The sequence below is a fragment of the Mustela putorius genome, unplaced genomic scaffold, assembly GCF_011764305.1.
Source record: "Mustela putorius furo isolate JIRA1106 unplaced genomic scaffold, ASM1176430v1.1 tig00003914_pilon_pilon_pilon, whole genome shotgun sequence".
NCBI lineage: Eukaryota > Metazoa > Chordata > Mammalia > Carnivora > Mustelidae > Mustela > Mustela putorius.
Genome location: NW_025422061.1, coordinates 2,552,306 through 2,571,520, shown reverse-complemented (window position 1 = coordinate 2,571,520; position 19,215 = coordinate 2,552,306). Strand labels below are relative to the sequence as shown.

Here is a 19,215-nt window from a genome sequence, read left to right as displayed (position 1 = left end):
CCCAAGCCATGGGACTGCACGAGGTCAGCCCCTAGGCAGGCTTCGTAGGTATTGGTTCCACTAATGAGCGGAGTCCTTGTTTCTTAATGATGAGCTTTCCAAACTTGGTCAAATGAGATCTAGTCCCCAAAGCAATAACCCATTTTTACATGATTTGCACAACTGATTTGGGGAAAAAATTAAAAAAAAGAGGTGACTCACTTATTTTTGAACCCACGAGAAGGATTACTGTGCCATCAAAAGTAAAATGGATCAGTAAAAATATTTTCTCTTGAGTGTCATTTCCATGGTAGGAGTGGGGTTACTAAGGAAATAGTCGGGGAGGGCAGAGGACAAGAGAAAGGGTTTCCCGTCCACCCGCATATGCCCAGCTGGGAGTGAAGATGGAAATCTAGACCGACTCTGTCTGAAAACGATTAGCCGTGGTTGGCTCGATGTAATTAATGCTTGCTCTGCTGGGTCTCCAGTGACGTGTTTCTGTGAGGCCGTTTGCTGCCAAACCAAAGGCTGTTGTGGGAACAGGTCCCAGCTCGAGGGTGTCTGACCTGCTCTCCCGCCTGTCTGTCCTTGAGGGTCGGTGGCCTCGGTGCCAACAGTCAGGGCATCAGTCTCAGGCTTCCCTTTGTGGGATACAGGCTGTTTTCCTAACTGAAACCTCACCTCTAGCTTCCAGGCAAGAGTGGGAGCAGATGAAAACCAGCGGTTGATGGTGTAACACAGTAACTCCGATATCCGGAAACACGAAGGCCACACCCCCTGTTTCGTTGGACACATGGCTCTTTGTTAGGGCTGCTCACAGGTTCTGCCCTGTGGCCAGGACAACACCCAGGGCGAGGGCTGGAAGTGGCCAGCGTCTGCCCCGGCACCAGTCTCAGAGCCGCTTGCCCCTGTGGTACCAGAGGAGCTCCCCTGGGTGGCCCCGCTTTTGCGCGGGGTGGACGCCTGTCCCCATGATCTCACAGGGCATCCTCTGCTGTGTCTCAGGGAAGCACTGGTGGTTTTCCATTCATCTCCTTACGACATCTCAGAGACATGTCCTCGGCCGTGTGTGAAAGTCGTCCTGAAAATTCCTTTTCTGGGGGAAGAGGGTGAGATCGAGGTTGAATATTGGAAATCAAAAAAATTATCACAAAGTTCTGTCTCTTGATGAAGACACGATCACAGGTGCTGAGAGCAGTGAGTGGCCATGGCCCGGCTGCCTGTCAGCCACAGGGATGACACCCACTTCAGATGGACCAGAGAAGGCAGCAACACTGTGCGAAACCTTTGCTCCCCCAGAAGGCAGGAGCCCTTTCAAAGTCTTTAATTTGGAGGGAAATGAGATGATGAACACAGAAATAGCATTGTAGTAAGCAGATACGGAACATCTGCTGATGGCAGATTACAGGGAAGGTGAGCAGGTAAGCTGTCACCTGCTCTCCGAATGGACAGGGTCTTCCAAGGCCAGGCTGTCACTTTGGGGAGATAAAGTTGGTTCTGCACTGGGGTGACACTCGGCTGTAAGGGATTCCCAAGATCCTCTGTAGAAGTCTGACAAATGAATCTAGCAAAACAGAGCCAAATTCACCAAGACAGTAACACACTTCCCGCTTCCTTAGGGAGCCGTCTCTTGCAGGCCTTAGAACCCAAGGCAAACGCGTTTCCATCCACAATTTCTCCTCACTCATACGCATCAACTTCAAAGAAAACAACTCTCATTTTTCCTCTCAGTAAACTGTCATTTCATCTGTGTCTCCAACAATACTGCTCCTGGAGTCGTTGGAACTACTCATAGCCATGGGACGTTCTAACCAGATTAGATTAATTTCCTCTTCATGGAGGGAACTGAGAGGCAACCCAGAGCCTCATCATGCGACCAGCAAAGTCACGTATCCAACTCTGCATGGCTAAGCACATTTTAAATTCCTGCTTAAACTGTAAAAGTGAACGCATTCTTTAACACAACCCCAAGCACAGCCACATGACCCCATGCAAAAACAAGGGAAAGCTGAGGGCTGTTACTCCGGGATCTCAGAGTAGCTGATGATCTTGACGACCTTGTATGGCCACGTGCCACATGCGGTTTCGGTCTCCACAAAGAGGCCTGTCTGTTTGGAATCACAAGGCCACTTAGTCACTATTGTAATCATACGTATTTTTATATCCTTAAAGGGATGGAAACGTGTTGTTCATTTATCCAAACAGTAAGTGGTAGAAGAAAATTAGGAAATTTAAATTAACTAGACTTGCCATGACAAAACAGAGCCCTTGGGAAAGCTGAAATGAGAAACTGTGTCTTACACTGATTTTGTGAATCAAAATAATCCAACCAGACTGGTTTGTCCAAGGTTGATCTTTGGTTTCTTTGAGTTTGGCTTCTTATGGGGGAAAAATGCCATTGAGCTGCATTTTCTCTGAAAACTTGTTCTTTTTTTCTCTTTTTCATAAAACTCTGGTGCACTCCAAGGGTTCGGCATTAGTTTTTTCAATGTTCTTGGAATTTAAGGAATATTAGATTTACATAAACACTTAGTCCAAAGACCAGTGAGAGAAGCGTTCCTTTGTTGCAAGAGGCCCCATAATCTAATTTGTTACTGACTTTGTGTCATGCGGTGACAGGTAAGGCTTTTTCAGTTACAGGCACGCACCAACTCAGGGAGGACATGCTGCTTCAGGCTCTTGAGTGCAGACCAAAGTCTACCCAGAAACGTGATGACAAGTAGGTCCACATGGCCAAGCTGCTCTTCCTGGTGGTGAGGACACATGGTCCTGCACAGACAGATGAATGAAAGATGAACCCAGCCATTCCCTGCCATGCCTACCAGACAGCTGCCATCATAAATCAGGCTTCCGACCCCTGCTGCCCCCGACCACAGACAACTTGACCCCCTGGAACCAGCACATGCTGGTCTGAGAACCAGAAGTGGAACAGTGACGGTCAGCTTCAGTGTCCACTCAGCTGGGCTGAAGGCTCAGCCAATCAAGCCAGCCCCTGGGGTGTTGCTGGGCAGGTATTTTGTAGACCTGGTCAGCAGACTTTGAGTAAAGCAGCTTTCCTGCCATAATGTAGTGGGCCTCATCAGATCAGTTGAGGTGTCGAGAGCAGAAACAGTTTTCTCTAAGAGGTGGAACTTCTGCCTGGAGGCTGGAGTACTGGCTGGCCATGCAGACTCGTGCCTCCCCCGTGCCCACCATCTGTCTCCCACAGCCCCGCTTGCTGTGTGTACAGGGGAGACTGGGCAGGTGTCCATACATGTTTGCACATACCCTGCTGGTAGGCTGTCTGTGGGGGGCCTGGACTAACACAGACACGACAGCAGTCGGGGAAAACATCAGCAAAGGTCAAGTTCTCCTGGGAGCGTTCCCAGATTCTGAAAACATGTCCCTGCGCAGGGCACTGTGTCTGGAATGGGCATCTGACCGCATGTTTGGGGTGGGGGGACCTCCAGGACAGTGAATTTATAATGTTCAAAACATGGAAAGTGCAACTTTCATCCAAACATGAACAGAGCTTGTGTGAGGATAAATTAACACGTCACTGGGAACCACGAGGAAAGGGAGGCTGATACATAGATTTGAGTTGGTGGCTTTGTCTTAGAGATGAAACCTTAAGGTGTCTGCAGCTGTAACCAGCAATATACCCTGAAGATGGCTCATTATGGCCCCAACAGGGCTGTTTCAGGAATAGAGTTGGTTTGACATTAAAACATAACCAGTTCAGCAGGCCACATTAACAAATTAAGAGAAAAATAATCAAATGGTCACCTCAGTAGATTAAAAAAAGTTTTAGGTATAGTAAGTGTCCATTCATGAGAAATTCCCAGCAAACTAAGCATAGAAATGTTCTACCTTAATTATACAACAGCATCGACCCAGACCTGCCTTTCTACAAGCATCAGCTTGACGGCGAAGCTGGACCACGCAGGCCGTGGAGTCGGGTGTGGCGTGAAGATGGGTGTAGCCCAGGGAGCGTGCACAGGAGTGCGTCGTGCCTGACCTGAGAGCAGCACATCGACCACAAGGGCCCTGCGTCCATGGGGTCCCACCGTCTCTGGCCCAGAGCCCATGTCCGTCTTCTGGAACAACTCGTAGGCCTGCCCTCGAGGTCTGCCCATCTGGAGCTTGCTGTCTCCTGCTCTGTGCTGCCTGAGGTGAACCCCCAGATAGGGGGGTGTCCCCCAGCCACACAGAAGCCCCACCGGCCAGAGTGTCCCTGAGGAGGCCGTCACCTGTCCATCCTAGCAGGCTTTCGATGTGCTCATGTGCATGTGAGCGAGTGTTCCCATGTCTGCATCATATGCAGTGTGAGCATGTGTGCACATCGTGTGTACCCGTGAGTGTGAGTGTGTGTGTACATCGTGTGCAGGTGTGGGCGTGTGTCCAGATGCCTCACAAGCTTCCATCTTGGAGACGAGGACATGCGGCGGGGAGATTCACAGTGTGGGAGGAGGCTGTCTGTTTCCAGGCACTGGGACCCTCTGAACCAGACTGCGGGTGTCTGTCCACTCCTCAGTGTGTCCTGATCCCTCAGCTGCCCCGCCAACCTTCCAGAGCACCGGGGCTGACCATCTCACAGGGCTGCAGAGGCAGCCTCTTGGCCCTGCACCTGAAGCACGTGCATCCTCGGGGCCGGATTGGGGCTCAGCGGGGACCCAAGCAAAGCCTGGGGGACCTCACCTGCCACACGGGTCTTGCCTCCCTCAAGTGACAGGAGGAAGACTTGTTCTGCCGCCTAAGGCATTCTAAGGATTGAGAGAGAATCTGAGAACCTCGTGGCTCTCCCTGTGCTCCAAGTGAGTGTCCCGCAGAAGTCAGCTGGGGTATCAGACCCTGCAGGCAGGTGCCGCGCGGCGGGATGTGACGTGCTCCGCTCCACCTTGAGGGCGCTCGTGAAAGAGCCCTGAGAGCTATCAGAGGCAGTGGATGTAGTTCCCGAATATTAAATTTCTAATCTTGTATCTTAAAGGATGTCCAAAAAATGTTAAGTGGGACAACTTAATTGTCTTAAATGATGCAATCTGTCAGGCACAAAGATTAAAAAATAATTTAGTCCTTAATGAGGAAAACACACGTTAATAATCTTTCCCTCTTTAAAATTAAAATTATTTATTTCCCAGAAACTATTTTACCTGGCGATGGATTTTCAACATTGTATATTCAGGGGGGTTAGGCATTAGTCAGATGTGCATTCATGATCAAGAATACTTCTGTAAAAGTTCATGAAATAAATAGTTTTTGTAAGAAATTCCATTCAAACCTAAGGTTTTATCAATAGTCGACTGACAGACACTGTGAGCATGTGCCGCCAGCCTGACCCCAAGTCCCGGCTTACCCACGAGCTGCTGGCAAGGGTGTGGGCACGGGAATCACTGGCCCACGGCAGGACACACCCCACCGGGCAGAACTGTACTGGGGGTGCATCCAGAGCAGGGGACGTGGCTTTCTTCAGTAGAAGATAAGCAGATGAGTCCTAAAATCATCCCGCAGAAGTCTGGAGAGACCGAGTCCCCCCAGAGACGGCCGCAAGCAGGAGGAGATAAGGGCAGGCGCTTGCCTTCTGGGCACACGTCACTGTGAATTCTGGCTCTGCCCAGGCCACCTCCCTTCTCCCTCTGTCCTGGTCTAGAATCCTGTCACCACTGGCTACTCTTCAAGAATTATTCCTCTTCTGAGGTAATATTCTTGTGAACTTGGAACTGTCCTCTTTGATCTCAAATGCCACCATCACGACACCAATAGCGTGGGAGTTTCTGTTTTTATAAAAACCTAAATAATGGGCTAACTCACCTAATTTTCAGAGAGTGTACAATTTTAAATAACACAATTATTTGAATATATATATAGGAAAAATCATAGATGTTGTCTTTCTCCTTCCTCTGTCCACAGACTCAGTGTAGGGGACACAGAACAAGGCTGGGGTCTGTTGTCACATTTTATGTTCATGGTTAAAGGTACTGAGGCATAAAGAGGTGGTTTTCCACCAACGTCCCCCTTCAAGAACCAAATAGTGGGTGCTTTGATGGCCCAGATGGTCCTGGCTCGATCACCCCCGAACTCCACCTTCCATGTGTGCATGGAGCAGCCACTGAGAGAACAGGAGCCCCACTCATGGCCTCCGTGAGATGCCTGAAGACAAGAGACCGCCGACTGGCCAGAGTGGCCGAACAGGCCATCGGGTCCTGCCGAGTCTCTCTGTGCTGACGTGGTCCCCACGTCCACAGCTGTTTGGAACGGGGGGGGAAGCAGGTCTGGTAAATCCCGCCGGACGAGCCTGGGTCTGTGCCCATAACAGCCACTGGTCAGCTCTGCACGCAGAGCTGAGTCTCTGGGCATCTCCCACTCCGTCGTCACTGGGGGGTGAGAGACTTCTGTGGCATCTCAAGCACTCCCAGGAAGCGTGGATGCAGAGTGCTGAGCCCGGGGATGGGCAGGGTGGGTGCTAGTTGGCGGGAGCCCTTGGCGTGTCTTGCAGGTGCCAGTGGTTCATTCATAGACATGCTGGGTGCAAGCATATGCACCTTTGTGTCTCCTGAACAAATGCTGACCAGGTGTGTGTCCAGGGGTGCATGTCCAGGGGTGCAGTTTAGGCCTCACTCTGGAGAATCTGACGGATTTGTTACTTTTTATTCTCCCAATTTGTGTGTCTCTTCTCGCCCTGCATTTTATGATGAAATGCTGATTCGGTTGTACCAACACTCTTCGTGAATGACACAGACGGAAACTGTGCTCTCTCGCTTGGCCCATGTCTCGGGAAGGACATCTTGTTTCTCTTTGCCTGTTTCATCTTTGGGAGGAAAAACTGTAACCGTTTCTCAGCAGAGTTCCGTCTGTTTTCCGTCCACACAGTCCCAGTTGCAGAGGCAGGAGCAGGGAGACGAGGCTCACTGATCTGGGGACACGGCATGATGCTTGGGACAGAGGAAGATGGATTTAGGGCCAGAAGAGAGCACTCTTTGGGCTGTGCAAGCAGCGTCCTGTTTTGAAGATTGTCCCGAGTTACCTGATCCCCCGAAACCACTCTTGCTGGGTGGTAAAGGGCAGGGCATCACCGAGGTGCCCACGGCTGGTGAGGCTGGTGAGAATGGTCAGCTTGTCTCCTGCCACGGCAGCTACCATTGGAGCACAGCCTGAAGAGGGGCGTGTGGGACATGTCAGGGCTCTAATGTCCAGGCTCATGTAGAGCCCCCAGAGGGCTCTAGTCTCAATCAGCTACCCCCTCACTGTGCCACTGGAGCCCACATGGCAGTCTGAGAAGAGGCACTGGCCTTGGGTCGGGAACCGGCAGGCACAAGAGGGGGCACTGGCAGGGTCTGTGAGCCTCTTGGTTAGAACATGGGGAGCCCAGCTTTCCAGACCATTGGGGTAGATTTTTCCATCCTGTGGTTACCACTTCCCAAATGATTGGAGTTCGGAGTGGAATGTACCGGAACTGATATAATTTTTGGACTTTCTGGTCGCCGTTAATCTTCCCAATTCCGGACTATAATTTATTTATTTATTTGTGTTTTGGAAAGGGTTCTTGAACGTTCACTTTGCTTATCTTATTCAGCGGTAACAGAAAACATGGAGCTCTACATCTGCTTTACCATGTCTCACATTAACATTTCGGACGCGAGCAAGAGGCATTTGTCATTTGTGGGAAGCTCGTGTGACAAGCCTTTTCCAAACACACGTGCAAGTCAAGGTCATGCCTTCATTTTACACGTAACGTCTTTAGGTGTGCTTCCCCGAGGCCAAACAGTCCCACAGTGTAGGGGATTTTCTTCACGCTCTGGGTATCTGCCTGATGTTCCAATATTATTTTTTATTCATGTGATCACAAGTGTCCTGACATTTCCATGTAACAAGCCTGGTCTTTCTGCTGTTATTACCGCATTTCAGCATCAGGTGCCTCATTTCAATAGAATATTCCCTGAGTCTTTGGTATCACGAGTCACAGTGAGTTTCTTAAATTTCCCTTTTTATGGAAATCAGTAACCTGTTTCAAGGAGATTGCTTTGTTTACATTTTGCTGTTATAGAATATAGAGTTAATTAGAAAATCCCCAAATCCAAAAGGAGTTCTGCAAATTTTAGCTAACTGACCGGAAATTTATCTGGCTTTATTGAAATGTCAGTAACCTAACCTCATGGAAACATAAGTTATGATTTTACTACAAATGCTTATATGAATTATTTGAAAATTACAAACACTTACATAAAGGAATCCATGTGAGTTTTTCACTTTGGCTTAACGCAAATGTCAAAGAAAAAATACAAACATTAAATCTGTACTTTGGGGAATGTCAAGTTACGAACACGCACACACGTACAACCACGTTGTAATTATCACCTCAGGATCTATTTCCAACAGCACTCAAATGTAGGCAAACAGAACAAAGAGTTACCCTGCATCATGAACCCTCTGGCATGGGAGATCCAACAAACACTGGTCAACGAGCCCCACGTGTCGGCAGAGCCCCAAGGCTCCATCTCAGTAGGGCCATTGGTTCTTTTCCTCCTCGTCTCCTGCTATCCTGGGAGCAGGTGACGTGAAAGGTGCTGGGGAGACAGGGAACCTGGTGGTGAGGGCTGGGGCCTGTAGTCATGGGCAACAGGGAAGGACCATCACATGGGACAGGCACGTGTCCACGGGAGAGGTGAAGGCATCTGTGGACCGCCTGTGGCAGGGAGGTGCTCCTGTCAGAACCCGTCACAGGATTCTCCCTCAGGTCCCTGGGGCACATGCAGAAAGCCAATGAGTGTGCATTTCCCAGATCTGAGTGACAGGTTTGGGCTGTGCCAGAATTGCTCACTTATACTTTCTCCAGGAAATGAGGCCTTTGGGATCTTTTACCTCATACATTCAACTTTGCAGACTTATTAATTAGCACAGGAAAAAGCAGTGAATATTTGTTAAGTAAACAGGTAGGATTTCTTTCTCTTTAGTGCTATTGTAAGGGGAGATGTTACATCTTATCTGCGAGAACTGAGATAAAAGTATTACAATGTTTTTAAAAATCCAGAACTTAAAAGGCAATACTAACAAAAGTTGTTATTATTTCTTTGCATATTTTTAAAGTAATTACTGTGTGCAGGGAACTGGATCTGGTGTGTGGATCCAAGGACAGCAAGACTGATTTGATCCGCAAGATGTGGCCTCGGCGCCAGCATCTTCACCAGATGGAGTGAGGCAGCCTCAGGCCTATGTATCCGCAGTGTTTGAGTGCTGAGGAAGGTTCTCTGCCCTTGCAAACTCGCATTAGGGTATCTTTTCTCAAAATTTGGATGCTCAGTAGGCCTTTGGAATACACCTCCTCAGAAATAAGCCCTTGACACAGGAAGAGTTACTGGGGCTGCATCCGGAGCCAGACAGGGCAGGACAGATGAGGAAAGGAAGCTTGGAGAAGATGTGCCTTGGACACAGTTATCTCCTGCTACCCAGGCCCTTCACGCTTCCAGCTTTGCTTAGAGGTCACTGGCAAATCAGCATTCCCAGCTCTCATGGAAACATCATCTACCCTCTGCTGTCATTAGCTCCAGGTGCCACGTGGGTCATTCAGAAAGCTGTGTGGTCCCTGAGCGCCCGTGGAAGGTACTGGCTTATCTCTGCCCACCTAGAGCTCAGGACAGCTGGGACAGTGCATTAGAATTCATTTATAACTTATTATAGTCTTTTAAAAAAAAGTTTTCCATTATGGACAAGGACACCTCTCTCCCCATATTTTCACTTTATAAGTAGTCTGAAATATTTGGGAAAAATATGAGGAAGTATGAAAAAATGAAGTATTTTTAAAAAATAATGAGGAAGTCCAGATATTTAAAAATACAGAAGTTAAGCAAAATCCCATTATGTTGGTACAACCATGGATGGACATCTTCTCAGATATCACTGCTCGTGAGTGTGTGAGGATACTTAACTTCAAATTTAATACGTATTATTCGCCTGACAGGGAGCCGTTCTGCAGTGAGGCCTGCTCTCTATGGTGCTTTCTCAACTAAAATGTATCTAAACATTTGTCTGTGTAATTTTGAGCTTAAATGACTTTAATCACTGCATAAGATTTCCATTTTGGGGTGTGGCATGAGATATTCAACTCACTTTATATTGTAGAATACTGGGACGGTTGATTTTATGCGTCAGCTTGAGGGGGTGCCCAGATATAGGGTCAAACATCATTCTAGACATTTCTGTGAGGATGTTTTTGGATGAGACACACATTTACATCCATTAACTGAGTAAAGCAGATTGTCCTCCCCATTGGGCCTCATCCAACTAGTTCAAGGTCTGAGTGGAACAAAAAAGGTTGATGCTCCCCAAAGTGAGAGGGAACTCTTCTGCCCCCCTTCTTTCTGGGGTGTGGGCTTTTTCCTGATTTCAGGCTCAAACTGAAACATAGGCTCATTCTGGGTATCCAGAGAATAAAACTTGGGACTTGTCAGCCTGTACAATCACAGGGTCCCATTCCCTAGAACAGGATTTGTACATTATTATATTATAATATTATTATCTTATCGTGTCATATTATGTTATCATATTATATCACATTATTATAATATTACCCAGATGCCTAACTTGTTCTTTTTCTCTGGGGAACTCTCCCCATGTGGCACCTTCTCATGCTCCCATCCCTTAGAAATTTTAAAGAGCGTTCTTGGACAGAAACCCCCACCCCAACTATCCCCACCCAGTCCTTCGAGCACTGGCCTCTTCACAGCAAACAGTCATAGGTGAACACAGTTGGAAAGCTCTCCTGAGGGTCTCTGCGGCCCCAGGAACTCTCACGCTCTGAACTCATCGTGGGACCCACGGCATCCAGAAAGGCATTTTCTCACCTGCCTGCCGTTACGTGATCCCACTTTCTTTCAACTTATTTATCCTTTTGTATCTGGTTTGATAGTGACTTATATACACGTATCTATTCTACACAAACCCTGAAGGAAAAATGCCCCACTTTTCTTATCAGTAGTTCTAAATAAAGCACCCTCTGCACACAACGGGCACTCGGGGAGCCTCTGCAGAGCAGGGGCTTGGAGAAGTGAGTCCAACATGCAAGGAAGGTGACTTTGCTTGCATAACTCCAGATAAATCAAGAAGTTTCTTATTTTTGGATAGCTGTCTCTAGAGGTATGACTACATTTTAAATGGATTTGCTTAAGTCACATTGAACAAATTCATCCTTGGCGGGACTGCGGCTTACTTGCTACCGTATCTTAAGAAACGTGTGAGCCAAAAATATAGCTCCTGAGGGGTTATGTACCAAATACCAAAGTTAGGCACAGAGAGAAACTTCTAGTAAGTCTTTTCTGGTGTGACTTCTCAATTGTTAGTAATAGAGCTAAAATAGCTGAGTTTTACTTATTATGAAAGGATTTTTTCATTTGCCTCTTGTCACGGTGTTTTTCCCTTGAAAATAGCTGTGATGGCACTGGGCATGTGTTCACCCTTTAGATCTGCATGGCTGTGGACCCGCACTGCTCGGGTGAGGCTGCCATCTCTCCGGGGTCCCCGGCCCGATGCCTTGAGCACTGTATACCAGAGGGATGTCCAAACAGCCAGTCTGGTGGCCAGCATGTGGACACCGCTAGAATCGAACATGGTGGCGTATGAGACTCTCATGACAGTTTCTTTCCCACGGCGCTCCAGGGACATTCACCCCACCTGTGCTGAGGTCCCAGTCTTGGAGAAAAGTCGTGTAATGCATGCCATTTTGCTGCTGTTTCTTCTAGTTCTCATGTGATACTTTCATGATGCCACATCTAATTCTGAATTTTTGTGTTTCTCGGCCCCCAGCACTTTGCTATTTTCAAGAAAGCTTTTGCTGTTAATCCTCTCTGTTTGTGAAACTTGGGGTTTTCACCTTGAATCTTGCTGCAGGGCCATGAGACATGGAGTTGCAGGAAGTTGCCGAGGTGTGGTCATTAGCTGACAGGATGTTTTTGAGGTGGGGACGCAGGGAAATATTTTCCCAGAATTTCTGAATGCTCCAGGCAGATGCTACATAGGCATGGGCCGTGGTTGACAACTCTGGTTTCCTCTGGCGGAACTCAGGCCAGGGTCAGTGACTCCGGGGACAATCAGGGTGGGATTTCAGACAAACCAGATGACACTCTGAGACTCCTTTGTCCGTCCAGACTGCATTTGGTTCCTTCCGTGTACACATGCACATACAAAACATACACACAACACAGGCACACACTGAAGCCAGCACCCCCGTGGCAGGTTTCATGTGGCATGAGCCCCAGCGTCTCCGTCTGGTCACATGTGCACCACCGTACACATCCCCATCTAGGAGCCATCTTACTTCAGAGCTGTGCTAATGTCTCCCTTGGAAATGACCACTGCAGAAACTACTGTTCAGCCAAAGTGTGAGCTTAGGTGTGTCTCCCGGCCCCGTGCGAGTGCGCAGTGGCTCCCTGTGGGGACCAAGTCCTGAGAACCGGCTCCGTGTTCCATCCTCAGCTGCTCCCTTCCTGGAGTTGGTCCCGATCTTGCATTTGGAGGAGATAACCAATGAGTGACTCTGGGAATTCAGAGAAGGCACCCTCCCCGCTGCTGCTCTGGGCACATCTCTCTCCCTCCCTAGCTTCCCTTCCACTGCTCTGTTCCACCCAGAATGACCCCAGGCTTACGGACAGACCAGCATCTTCCCTCCGAAGCACCTAAGGCTTCCTTAATAGCGATTACTATCCTGGGTTTTGACTAACGTGCCCATCCGTGGCAAGAGTTTTGAAAGCTGCTCTGTCAGTGGGATTTTGAGGAATGAAATGATTGTTCATTTAAGCACGAATTAGCCTCAGGTATAAAGGATAAGAGGAAGTGAGTCTCATGCATCAGACAGATGCATTGTGTTCCTAAGGATACTTGGGAATTCATGTCAATGATACGAACAACACAGAGAAAATGCTTCTGGTGCTGTCTTCACCTCCTCTTCCATACCAGTACTCATGTGGGGAAACCGAGGCATTCCCTGCACTGAGGCATGCTGCGCTTGATCATCCCTTCAAATCCACGGAGTTCAATTTCTGTAAAGTGCCAACTCTTGATATTGTAGGTTTTATGGGCCATGAATGGTGTTTTTGTCACATCAAACTTTCAGTTCAATTAAAGTGTTTACCACCCTTTAAAGAGTAAAGATGTGTCTGGGAGACTATATGTCCATAATGGTCCCATATAAATGCCATTGGAGAAGCCCCAGATCCACTCAGGGCAGGATTCATGTCTTGCCTCTCACCTGGATAATATGGCAGAAGTGTTGGGGTTTCGCTCTGGTGGCCACTCCATGTGACAGGACACCTCGGCAGGGTTTCTTCCTCTCCTGCTGGGCAGGAAGAAACACCTGTGATGCAACTTTCCCAGGAGAGGCCCAGACAGGGGTCCGCAGGAAACGCAAGCCACTGAGGCCCTTCAGATCACAGCAGTGAGGGACAGATTCCACCAACACCTGAGTCACTTGGAAGTGGCCCCCAGGCGAGCCCACACACGAGAACACAGCCCAGCCAAGCCCCTGAGAGAAGCCTGAAGGACCCCCAGCACCTAAGCCTGGACTCAACCCATAGAAATGGAGCGACCGTAAGCTTGAGTTTTGTCATGACCATATATGCACACACACCACCACTTCTTTATCCATCCATCTGCGGAGGGACATCTGGGCTCATCCCACAGTTCAGCTCTCGTGGACACTGCTGATGTAAACCTTGGGGAGCAGGTGCCCCTTCGAATCACTACGTTTGTATCCTTTGGATAAGTACCCAGCAGCACAATTGCTGGGTCATAGGGTGGCTCCATTTTCAACATTTTGAGGAACCTCCACGCTGTTTTCCAGAGTGGCCACATCAGCTCGTGAATACTATGCAGCTGTCAGGAAGATGAAATCTTGCCACTTACAACAACATGGATGGAACTAGAGGGGATTATGCTGAGTGAGATAAGTCCAACAAAGACAATTACTATATGATCTCACTGATATGTAGAGTTTAAGAAACAAAACAGATGAACATAGGGGAAGAGAAGGAAAAATAAAATAAGGTAAAAGTAGAGATGGAGGCAAACCATAAGAGACTCTTACCTCTAGGGAACAGACTGAGGGTTGCTGGAGGGTAGGTGGATGGGGGGATGGGGTAGCTGTGTGATGGGCCTGAAGGAGGGCTGGCGATGTGGTAGGCACCAGGTGTTCTACACAGCTGATGAATCACTGACCTCTGCACCATATGCTACACTGTCTGGAGGTATAATACAGTATATGGAACTGAACTGAATTCAAATAAAATTTTTTTTAAAAAGACTCAATGTATGGGGTAAATGGTTAGGCATCAGGAGATGACTAAGTTAAGTCGTTCTTAGCTTAAAGGTCATCCAGACATGACCATGGCTGAAACTGGCCTGTAGTTGTAGTTCACAGAACCCCAAGCTTAGATAGAGTTGTGCTGAGCAAATACCTCATAACATCCTAACTACTATATAATACAGTGTGATACAGTGTAACACAGTGTAATGCAGTGTGATACACTGTAATGCAGTGTAACATAGCATGATGCAGTATAACGCAGTGTGATACAGCATGATAAAGTGTAACGTAGCATGATACAGTGTAATGCAGTGTAACACAGCATGATACAGTGTAACACAGAGTAATATAATAGAATGTATTAGAAACACACTAATATACATAAGGCACAGTGTGATTATCAGTATAGAATCAGTATAGAATTATAAGCGATTAAAGGAAGCTTAGAAGAAATAACACAAGGGGCCCCTGGGTAGTTAAGCCTCTGCCTTTGGCTCAGGTCATGATCGCAGGGTCCTGGGATGGAGCCCCACATCGGACTCTCTGCTCAGCAGGGATCCTGCTTCCTCCTCTCTCTCTGCCTGCCTGTCCACCTGCTTGTGGTCTTTATCTGCCAAATACATAATTAAAATCTTTAAAAAAATAAATAACATGAGATAGACGTGTAAAGTGAATTTTAAAAAGTTTGAAAAAACCTCTTGAAAATATCCTACAAAAATATAAACAGACAGTTCATCCTCTGTAGAGGAGGCTCCAGGTCTGATGTGTGAAGTGACGTATGAAGAACGTTTTCTGTCCTCGGCTGTGTTCCTCCATCTAGATCTGGTATACGATACATATGTGAGGAAGTCCTAAAACCATACATATTATTTAATTAATCTAAAAGGAAGAAACATTCTTTCTGCAGAGCTTTTCAGTGGTAAGGGTTGCAAGTTTTGCAGCAGACCTAAATTACATCCCGAGAGGCTGGCAGCAGGTGACCCTGCTGACGGCTCGCTCTCACACCTTACATATCTTGGAATGGCTTGTCTACGGTGCACAAAGTTGAGAGTTCAGTGCCTTGCAGAGGAGGACTTCCCTACTACAATTACAGTGTTAGCTGTAGATAAACTGGAGGAAACGAGAGAGCCCGGATGGGAAATCACCCATGGGCAGAGGGGCCAGCTGCTCTGGAGCCCCTCGCCAGCACAGGGCACGTCCGGGAAAGGTGAGGGAGGGAGCGGCCATGGGTGGGGCCACAGCAAGCAAACATCTAAAGGCTAAAGGCTGGAAGAGGGTTCTATTGGCCCATAGGTGGGCTTCTGGGGAAGGAGAGGGTGCGTCAGGGGGAGAGTCCTGGGGGCAGGGGCAAGGGGTGAAAAGGGAGAGAGGGACATCGGGCAGATGGACAGGAAGAGGCAGCAACACGGAGGCACAGACGCTGGTCGTCCTGATCAAAGAGAGGCCTCGGAGCTGGGAGTGTGGCCACCTCGGATGGCACCTGGGCTGGGAGAGGATGTGTCTAGAAGAAACACAAGATGAGTGTCTAAAGTTTCCAGCGGATGGAAACCCCACCAAACATCACGCGAAGAGGAAGAGAAAGCACAGTCCTGCACCGTCAGTGAACTGTCCTCACTGCACTTTGGTCGTAACAAGAAATGGCTCTTACTCAAAACTAGAAATGGACAAAACCAGGAATAAGTGAATTCGAATTAAGTGAAAAACAGAAGCGTTGGGGAAAGACAAGAAAACAATCCCAAACCCTGAGCTGAAAATTAGTCAAGTGGAGAGGGTCAGAGTACAATGTGGGGCCGGTGACCAGGGACCCCCCATGCCAGGTCCCAGGGACCCAGACAAACCGAGGGCTCATCGAGCAAGACATGGAATGGAGAACTTTCCCAGGAGGGAAGAGCCCTGACCACATGATGGGGCCCACCAGGAACACGGAAGTCGGCCTCAGTGTTTCACTTGGGGCACAACCTAGTAAACGACTCACCTTGAAAAGCAAAGAAAAATCCTTAAAGACATCTTAGCAAAAGTACCACATATCTTCTGTGGGCAAAAGCGTGAAGCTGACGTCATCTTCACAGGACAACACACAAAGCACAACCAAGGCCAAGGAAGCATCCTCAGGGACCCTTGGGATGGAGGCCGGCCTGGTCATCTGCCAATGATCGGGGAGCCTGCTGTCCCCAGACACTCAGGGATGCTGCATGACAAGCCACCTGAGGATCTGGTACTGCACACCACCACGGTGGCCATAGTGACATCCTGTCCCTTCTCCTAGTCAGGGGCCAGCCTCTCTGCTGCCCTGATGACCTAAGGACATGAGGACACATTTGCATATATCCTGCCCACCTTCTAGACTTTACATCTGAAGGTGAAGCTGAGCGCAGTTTCTTCATGGAGCTTTAATAAATCAGTGTCTGCTACTTTTCAAATTAGGGAAAAAAAGACCTGAAGCTTTAGTTTCTTCTTGGAAAAGATATTTTTAGACAAATATTTTAAGTGGAAAAAATAAATGAACTATCTGGTGTTTCCATTTACAAGAATATATAAACTAGTGCATTTAAAAAAAAAAGACTCATTTAGTTAAGAGACAGAAAGAGAGCATGAGCAGAAGGAGGGAGCAGAAAGATAGGAAGAAGCAGTCTCCCCACTGAGCAGGCAGCCTGATGTGGGGCTCGATCCCAGGACCCTGGGCCAAAACCAAGAGCGAGAGACTCAGCCCACTGAGTTACCCAGGTACCCCTATAAATGAGCAGAGTTTAAGATTTCCATTGGTCATGTCTTTTATTCTAAACACAGGTGGTTCTGAGATAAAGTCCTGTGTTTGCCCAGATGTAATACCCCATCTGGGTGTGTTTATCAGGAATTAAGGACAGTAACATTTTATTGTTTACCCCCACCCCCCGAGGTGCGCAGAGGGAAATTCAGTGATGCGGACAATTTCTTTCCTAAGTTTTAAGTGAACATACAGCAGTGCCCTGCCTGCAAAAGCCTGAGTGTGCATGTCTGTGTGCAGGTATATGTACACATGGACATGTATGTGCATGTGTGAGTGTGCCCATGTGTGTGTGAGCATGCACATGTGTGCCCTGTGTGTGCACATGTGCGTGCAGATGTGTACACATGGCTGTGCATGCGTGAGCGTGCATGTGTGTGCCCTGTGTGTGCACAAGTGTGCATGTGTGCAGAGATGTGTGTGTATGGGTGTGCAGGTGTGAGCGTGCATGTGTTTGTGCCTGTGTGTGCATTTGTGCATGTGTGTACACATGTGTGTGCATGTGGGGGGTTGGGGGTTTACTTTTTTTTATTTAATTGATTTATTTATTTTCAGAAAAACAGTATTCATTATTTTTTCACCACACCCAGTGCTCCATGCAATCCGTGCCCTCTATAATACCACCACCTGGTACCCCAATCTCCCACACCCCCGACACTTCAAACCCCTCAGATTGTTTTTCAAAGTCCATAGTCTCTCATGATTCACCTCCTCTTCCAATTTACCCCAACTCCCTTCTCCTCTCTAACACCCCTTGTCCTCCATGATATTTGTTATGCTCCACAAATAAGTGAAACCATATGATAATTGACTCTCGCTGCTTGACTTATTTCACTCAGCATAATCTCTTCCAGTCCCGTCCATGTTGCTACAAAAGTTGGGTATTCGTCCTTTCTTATGGAGGTATAATACTCCATAGTGTATATGGACAACATCTTCCTTATCCATTCATCCATTGAAGGGCATCTTGGTTCTTTCCACAGTTTGGCGACCATGGCCATTGCTGCTATAAACACTGGGGTACAGATGGCCCTTCTTTTCACGACATTTGTACCTTTGGGGTAAATACCCAGTAGTGCAATTGCAGGGTCATAGGGAAGTTCTATTTTTAATTTCTTGAGGAATCTCCACACTGTTTTCCAAAGAGGCTGCAGCAACTTGCATTCCCACCAACAGAGGAAGAGGGTTCCCCTTTCTCCACATCCTCTCCAACACATGTTGTTTCCTGTTTTGTTAATTTGGGCCATTCTAACTGGTATAAGGTGATATCTCAATGTGGTTTTTTTTTTTAATTTTATTTATTTATTTGACAGAGAGAGAATACAAGTAGGCAGAGAGAGAGAGGAGGAAGCAGGCTCCCCGTGGAGCAGAGAACCCAATGCGGGACTCGATCCGAGGACCCTGAGATCATGACGTGAGCCAAAGGCAGCGGCCTAACCCACCAAGCCACCCAGGTGCTCCTCAATGTGGTTTTAATTTGAATCCCCCTGAGGGCTAGTGATGATGAACATTTTTTCATGTGTCTGATAGCCATTTGTATGTCTTCAATGGAGAAGTCTCTGTTCATATCTTCTGCCCATATTTTAATATGTTTGCCTGTTTCGTGTGTGTTGAGTTTGAGGAGTTCATTATAGATCCTGGATATCAACCTTTTGTCTGTATTGTCATTTGCAAATATCTTCTCTCATTCCGTGGGTTGCCTCTTTGTTTTTTTGACTGTTTCCTTTGCTGTGCAGAAGCTTTTGATTTTGATGAAGTCCCAAAAGTTTATTTTCGCTTTTGTTTCCTTTGCCTTTGGAGACATATCTTGAAAGAAGTTGCTGTGGCTGATATCGAAGAGATTACTGCCTATGTTCTCCTCTAGGATTCTGATGGATTCCTGTCTCACATTGAGGTCTTTTATCCATTTTGAGTTTATTTTTGTGTACGGTGTAAGAGAATGGTCGAGTTTCTTCTACATATAGCTGTCCAGTTTTCCCAGCACCATTTATTGAGGAGGTTTACTATTTTTTTAAGATTTTATTTATTTATTTGACAGACAGAGATCACAAGTAGGCAGAGGCAGGCAGAGAGAGAGAGAGAGAGAGAGGGGGGAAAGCAGGCTTCCTGCTGAGCAGAGAGCCTGATGTAGGGCTCGATCCCAGGACTCTGAGATCATGACCCGAGCCAAAAGCAGAGGCTTCACCCACTGAGCCACCCAGGTGCC

General features: G+C 47.6%; 1 protein-coding gene across 1 annotated transcript in view; it reads right to left on the bottom strand.

The window, feature by feature from the left end:
• LOC101686749 (gamma-2-syntrophin-like) overlaps positions 1-7,095 on the bottom strand; it is a 179,829-nt gene extending 172,734 nt beyond the window's left edge. The window contains 2 exon segments of the mRNA XM_045069242.1: positions 3,977-4,125; positions 6,980-7,095. Coding sequence (XP_044925177.1) covers positions 3,977-4,125; positions 6,980-7,095 — 265 coding nt within the window.
• Positions 7,096-19,215: the final 12,120 nt, after the last annotated feature.